Source organism: Oncorhynchus mykiss, chromosome 17 (genome assembly GCF_013265735.2).
Source record: "Oncorhynchus mykiss isolate Arlee chromosome 17, USDA_OmykA_1.1, whole genome shotgun sequence".
In the NCBI taxonomy this organism is placed as follows: Eukaryota; Metazoa; Chordata; class Actinopteri; order Salmoniformes; family Salmonidae; genus Oncorhynchus; species Oncorhynchus mykiss.
This window is the reverse complement of record NC_048581.1, coordinates 65,928,507-65,936,142: the sequence shown is the minus strand read 5'-3', so window position 1 is coordinate 65,936,142 and position 7,636 is coordinate 65,928,507. Positions and strand designations below refer to the sequence as shown.

Below are 7,636 nucleotides of genomic sequence, written 5' to 3'. Positions count from 1 at the left end.
TCTCCCCCCCACACACTCAGGAAGGCTCAAGTGTTGCTATGACCACATGAGAATGGCAGCGTGGGTGCATACTGTACTTGTTTACTTAGTGTTATCACGGCTGGCAGATAAGCCTGAGCTTTTTCTGAAAACACACACACACACACACACGCACACACAGACACACACACACACACACGCACGCACGCACACACAGACACACACACACGCACGCACACACACACACACAACACACACACACAGACACACACACACGCACACACAGACACACAGACACACACACACACACACACACACACACACACACACACACACACACACACACACACACACACGCCTTTACCCTGAGAACACGGGCATTCTGCAGAATGCGCACGCGCGCGTGTGTGTGTGTGTGTTGTGTGTGTGTGTGCGTGCGTGCGTTCGTGTGTGTGTGTCTGTGTGTGCGTGCGTGTGTGTGTGTACTTTAGTTTCCCAACTCTTTTGTTTGTTGACCCAGACTCCTCCAGCTCCAGAGCAAACTGCCATGGCTGCACTCATTCACCATCACTTAATCTCTGCCTACCTTTCTCTGTCCTCTCCTCCTTCTCCTCCCTCGCTCCCAGGTGCCACGTGATGATGGTGGAATCGGCCTCTGAGACCACTCGAACTACGCCCTCCAATCAGAACGGAGTCAGCAGCCTCAGCAGCCATTCGGACGGCGGGGGAGGGAGAGAAGGCGGGTCCAACGGGGACACCAATGGGGAGATCAGCCCAGTGGACCTACTGCACCTCCAGCAGCAGCAGGTGTGTGTGTGTATCCTTGTGTTGGCGCATGCTTGCGTGTGTGTGCATATGTGTGTGTGCACTTCATGCTCATTTGTTTGTGCATACGGGCTTGCAGGTGTCTGTGTGTGGTTGTGCAACATCCATCACTTGTGCCATTTAATGAACATGTTCTCTGAAAAAAATATATAAACACCAAAGTGTTCGTCCCATGTTTCATGACCTGAAATAAAAAATCCCAGAAATGTTCCAAATGCACAGGAAGCTTATTTCTTACAAATGTGTTTACATCCCTGTTAGTGAGAATTTGTCCTTTAACCAATAGAATCCATCCACCTGACAGGTGTGGCATATCGAGAAGCTGATTAAACGGCATGATCATTACACAGGTGCACCTTGTACTGGGGACAATAAAAGGCCACTCTAAAATGTGCGGTTTTGTCATAAAACACAATGTCACAGATGTCTCACGTTTTGAGGGAGCGTGCAATTGACATACTGATCGTCTGAGACCAGCCACCTTGACAGTTGATGATACTGTGGGTTTGCACAACCGAAGGATTTCTGTCAGAAACTGTCTCAGAGAAGCTCATCTGCGTGCTCCTCGTCCTCACCAGGGTCTTGACCTGATTACAGTTTGGCGTCGTAACCAAATGCTCACCTTCAATGGCCACTGGCATGCTGGAGAAATGTGCTCTTCACGGATGAATCCCGGTTTCAACTGTTCCCGGGCAGATGGCAGACAGCATGTATGGCGAGTGGTTTGCCAACGTCAACATTGTGAACAGAGTGCCCCATGGTGGCGGTAGGGTTATGGTATGGGCAGGCATCAACTACAGATTTTGCATTTTATCGATGGCAATTTGAATGCACAGAGATACCGTGACGAGATCCTGAGGCTCATTGCCGTGCCATTCATCCGCCACCATCACCTCATGTTTCAGCATGATAATGCACGGCACCATGTCACAAGGATCTGTACACCATTCCTGGAAGCTGAAAATATTCCAGTTCTAGCATGGCCTGCATACTCACCAGACATGTCACCCATTGAACATGTTTGGGATGCTCTGGATTGACGTGTACGACAGCGTGTTCCAGTTCCCGCCAATATCCAGCAACTTCGCACAGCCATTGAAGAGGAGTTGGACAACATTCCACAAGCAACAATCACCAGCCTGATGAACTCTATGCGAAGGAGACGTGTTGCGCTGCATGAGGCAAATGGTCACACCAGATACTGACTGGTTTTCTGATCCACGCCCCTACCTTTTTTTTTTAAAGATATCTGTGACCAACAGATGCATATCTGTATTACCAGTCATGTTAACTATATAGATTAGGGCCTGATGAATTTATTTCAATTGACTGATTTCCTTATTTGAACTGTAACTCAGTAAAATGTTTGAAATTGTTGCATGTTGTCTACAGCCTAATTCATTTGATGTAATGCAGACAAACTGTACTATCTTACAGTCTCACACGCAACGTGTAGAGAAGACAAGCTGACATGTTAAGAAGACAATGACAAAGCACATGTATGTTCTTACATTCAGATCCCTGTAAACTCTGAACTACATGAGAAACTGCATCATCTTCCCTTGTACTTCTGTGACATGTATTCACTTTCCAGTCTTACATGACTCATACATACTGGAGAAATGACTTGTGTGTGTGTGTGTGTGTGTGTGTGTGTGTGTGTGTGTATTTTTATAACTAAAAAACACTATTTTATCTTCTCATGGATCTAAAAGTCCATCTGTGACGTGTGTGTTTGTATGGACACTTGTGTGTTTTATTTCACAGTTGGTGACACGTCAACGTGATGTGGCCAGTGTTGAGCTGTTTTAGTTCCCCCCGGTGCGTCAGTGTCTCCCCTCCTCTGGCCACTGTATCAGATGGAATTCTTGTGTTTCCCGGAGTTCCTTGGCTGAAAATCCACACTTTGTTTCTCATTATCCCAGATCCCCAAATTCCTCCTCTCTGACTCTCTATACTGCCAGACTAGTGACATAACACACACACACACACACACACACACGCACACACACACACACACACACACACACACAGACACGCACACACGCACGCACGCACACACACACGCACGCACGCACACGCACACACACGCACGCACACGCACATACACATGCACATAAGAAGGCCTAAAAGTACGACAGCATTATTGTACATTAAGTTTGAGCTGAGGTACCTATATGAAAAGAGTAGCTCAGAAACTCTAGAGTTGGGATTATAATGAAGGTGGATTATGTTAATGAAGAGAAAATCTACTTCTCCACTCTTCCCCTTTCCCTTTCTACCCTTTCACTCCTCCCTCCTTTTCTTACTGCATCCTGCCTCTGTTTCCTCTGGAACCTCCAGCCCCGGACACACACACTCACCCAGGCTCCGCCCTGACCCGTAACTCACACAAGTAGCTCTTTATTCTGTGGCCCTCGTCTCTCTTCTCTGTGTTGTTGCACCTGTGTGTGTGCGTGCATCTGTGTGCGCGCGTGTGTGCACAGTGGCATTTCCTCCTTAAATGCCTTTCCAACCTCAAACATACCACCCTTTCGCTTTCCATCTTTCTCTCTCTTCCTCTCTCACGCCCTCTCTGCTTGATGGAATAGGAGCTCAACCTCTCTAGTTCCTGGCCTGGTGTTAGTCAAGTCCCAGAATATCTATTGTATACGGTATCTCCCTCAACATGGCTTAGTAATCTCTCTCCTTCTTTCTTTCCCTCTCTTTCTCTCTGTGTGTAGAGTAGGATAGTGATCTGTGTATGTGTGTTCTCCTGTCACCCCTCCCACCCCCCTCCAGTCCAGATCTGAGTTCCGTGCCAGTGAGAATTGCAGTGTCCTTTGATATCCCGGCTATAGTAAAATACCTACCTGTTCTCTCTCACACATTCTCTCACTTTCTATTTTTCTCCTTCCCTTTCCTTTATTCTCCTCATCCACCTGAAGTCCATAGCAGTGTAGGTGGTCAAATCACCTGCCAAGGCGCACTGGACCCGAGAAGAACCATGGTGCCTATACACACACACCGACACACACATGACACACACACACGCACACACACTGCGATACACACATACGCTCAGACACACAGTGCTCTTCACAGGGCGGTGTTGTTAGAACACAAAGCCGTTTTCCCCTGGGCCCCTTGGGAGCCTGGGAGAAATCACAGCCATCTCCAGCCGTCAAACCACTCCACCGGCCTCTCTCTCCTTTCTCTTCTCTCTCTCTTCTCTCTCTCTCTCTGGTCCGAGCTGCAGGGTAAAGTGAGGGAGGAGTCGTGAGAGGAGTGGAAGTGTAAAAGTGTTGGGTGTGTGTGTGAGATAAAGAGAGGGAGGGGGAGAGAGAGGCCCTACAGGTAGATAGATGTAACAGAAGGTGAGAGAGATGGACGGGTAGAGGTGGAGGGAGATTGGGGGATAGAGAAAGAGGGGATGGGGGATGGAGGGAGGGGTGTATTGCTGAGACGTGTCAGAAAAGGGCGCCTGGGCCTCCCTGAGGAATGTGCCCTGTCTGCCTCCCCAGAAAGAACAGAATGAAAGAAAAAGATAGAGAGAGAGAGAGAGAGGATAGAGGAGAGAGGCAGAGGGGGGAAGACCAGTTCTGCTTCCCCAGACTGAGACCAGAGGGAGACGCAAACCTAACTGTATCCTATACCAAGAAAGAACAGAGTGAGAGAAAAGAGAGAGAGAGAGAGAGAGAGAGAGAGAGAGAGAGAGAGAGAGAGAAAATAAAGAAAGAAAGTGAGCGAGTGTGAGAGGGGGAACCAGGAGTGAAAAAAAGTGGACCCCTCTAAGAATCCCAGCCTCTTCTTTCACAAAGCCAGGATTCCACCCAGCCTCTTCTTTCACAAAGCCAGGATTCCACCCAGCCTCTTCTTTCACAAAGCCAGGATTCCACCCAGCCTCTTCTTTCACAAAGCCAGGATTCCACCCAGCCTCTTCTTTCACAAAGCCAGGATTCCACCCAGCCTCTTCTTTCACAAAGCCAGGATTCCACCCAGCCTCTTCTTTCACAAAGCCAGGATTCCACCCAGCCTCTTCTTTCACAAAGCCAGGATTCCACCCAGCCTCTTCTTTCACAAAGCCAGGATTCCACCCAGCCTCTTCTTTCACAAAGCCAGGATTCCACCCAGCCTCTTCTTTCACAAAGCCAGGATTCCACCCAGCCTCTTCTTTCACAAAGCCAGGATTCAACCCAGCCTCTTTCTCTGGCGTCTCCATCTACTGCTCTCTGCCCCTGACAGACGACCTCTCGAGAAACAGCATGACATGCTTTCTCTCTCTGAGTGGTGAGAAGGCGGAGGAGGGGGAGGAGGTTGCATCCACAGGACTGGATGTTAAATTGTGCATAGCAGGTTACAAACATCACCAGGCATATCCCTCCCAAACCTCAAAGCCCTCTGTGTATGTGTGCTGGTGTGTGTGTTTGTGTGTGTCTGACGAGAACCAGGTGCCTCCCTCCCTTTTCTTTCGTTTTTTCCCTCTGTCTGTGTTTTGTGATTGTAGGTTTCAAGGGGAATGGAAACAGTAGACTTTAGGTCACCATCTAACTGGAACTGTAAATCGCCACATTGTTGCATCACTGGCAGGATTTCCCCAAACTGTCTGAATCCCCAAACTGTCTGAATCCCCAAATTGTCTGAATCCCCAAACTGTCTGAATCCCCAAACTGTCTGAATCTCCAAACTGTCTGAATCCCCAAACTGTCTGAATCCCCAAACTGTCTGAATCCCCAAACTGTCTGAATGACCATGAACTCAGCATGTCAAACCATATAATACACAAGGCCTACAGCCTAATACACTATACCTATAGCCTAATACACAAGGCCTACAGCCTAATACACTATGCCTACAGCCTAATACACTATACCTATAGCCTAATACACAAGGCCTACAGCCTAATACACTATGCCTATAGCCTAATACACAAGGCCTACAGACTAATACACACGGCCTATAGCCTAATACACAAGGCCTACAGACTAATACACTATGCCTATAGCCTAATACACAAGGCCTACAGCCTAATACACAAGGCCTACAGCCTAATACACTATGCCTATAGCCTAATACACAAGGCCTACAGACTAATACACTATACCTATAGCCTAATACACAAGGCCTACAGCCTAATACACTATGCCTATAGCCTAATACACAAGGCCTACAGACTAATACACTATACCTATAGCCTAATACACAAGGCCTACAGCCTAATACACAAGGCCTACAGCCTAATACACACGGCCTATAGCCTAATACACAAGGCCTACAGACTAATACACTATGCCTATAGCCTAATACACAAGGCCTACAGCCTAATACACTATACCTACAGCCTAATACACAAGGCTTACAGCCTAATACACAAGGCCTACATCCTAATACACTATACCTATAGCCTAATACATTATACCTATAGCCTAATACACTATACCTATAGCCTAATACACTATGCCTATAGCCTAATACACAAGGCCTACATTCTAATACACAAGGCCTACATCCTAATACACTATACCTATAGCCTAATACACTATGCCTATAGCCTAATACACTATGCTTACAGCCTAATACACAAGGCCTACATTCTAATACACAAGGCCTACATCCTAATACACTATGCCTATAGCCTAATACACTATACCTATAGCCTAATACACAAGGCCTACAGCCTAATACACTATGCCTACAGCCTAATACACTATACCTATAGCCTAATACACTATACCTATTGCCTAATACACAAGGCCTACAGTCTAATACACTATGCCTACAGCCTAATACACTATACCTATAGCCTAATACACTATACCTATAGCCTAATACACTATACCTATAGCCTAATACACTATACCTATAGCCTAATACACAAAGAATGGGAGTAAATGAATGGCATGCAAGGGAGGGGAAATGACCAGTGACAATCTGAGCTACTGGGTGAAGAATAGGAGTCCCTTTATTAGTGCCCATGTCTGTAATGAGTCACACTCACTGCAGTATCTCAACCTGACATAGTGTTGTTTCCCTATGACACATTACTGCTTTCCCTTGGTGCATCACAAACAAACCACATCATATCCTCCTCACGATGGTCTGAGAGCTGACGGTCCACCGGTCTTCTACATACAGAGGAGTGAGATGGAGACTATTTAACAAAACATAGAACAGTATACAGTATACAGGCCTAATAGTACACAACAATAATGCATCATTGACAGTTACCAGCTAGCATTTTGCTTACAAGCATTTCGCTGCACCTGCGATATCATCTGCAAATCTGTGTACGCGACCAATAAACTTTGACCAGGATGATCTAGTTACCAAGCAGCCTGAGCTTGCAAAAGTAATAGCTATTAGCTAGCTATCATCATAGGGGTTAGGCTTCATACTTAGGCTATATTCGTTCTTGCAGTCAACAACCAGCAGGCTTAGCTACTATTTTCTTGGAGTCATATCACATATAAACAGACATTTGATTCGATGTCTAGTTAGGTATCTAGCTAATAATTATATGGGTATGATACATTTTACTGGTAAAATAGCAATCCTGCAGCAGCCCTCTCTTAGTTGTGGCTGGATAGTTAGCTACTGTATTCATGTTTTTCATTTTAGCTCTTAGCTAATACCAATGACAAATGCTATTCAAAGTGTCAGTATGAGCATTTTATTTTGTACAGTTATCAAAGACAACATTAACATCAAAAAGACAAGATGAGCTAAATCAAGTAGGCTAGCTAGCTAGCCTCGTTTCTGGCTGACTGCCTACTCAGCTTGTTGTCAGAAGTTCATTCCACAGACTCATCTAATCAGTCGGAAAGAATACTCCAAAATGTACATATTATAATAA

General features: G+C 46.1%; 1 protein-coding gene across 13 annotated transcripts in view; it reads left to right on the top strand.

Annotated features, from left to right (window-relative positions):
- The window catches only part of LOC110494414 (forkhead box protein P4), a 167,968-nt gene that overhangs the window by 57,353 nt on the left and 102,979 nt on the right, over positions 1 to 7,636 (top strand). For 12 of the 13 annotated variants that reach the window (XM_036950464.1, XM_036950475.1, XM_036950468.1 and 9 more), the window contains exon 2: positions 606 to 786. In XM_036950464.1, the coding sequence (XP_036806359.1) occupies positions 616 to 786 (171 nt within the window). In that variant the 5' untranslated portion in view covers positions 606 to 615. Of the gene's footprint in view, positions 1 to 605; positions 787 to 7,636 lie in introns of those variants that run through there. The other variant, XM_036950474.1, reaches the window with a different exon arrangement.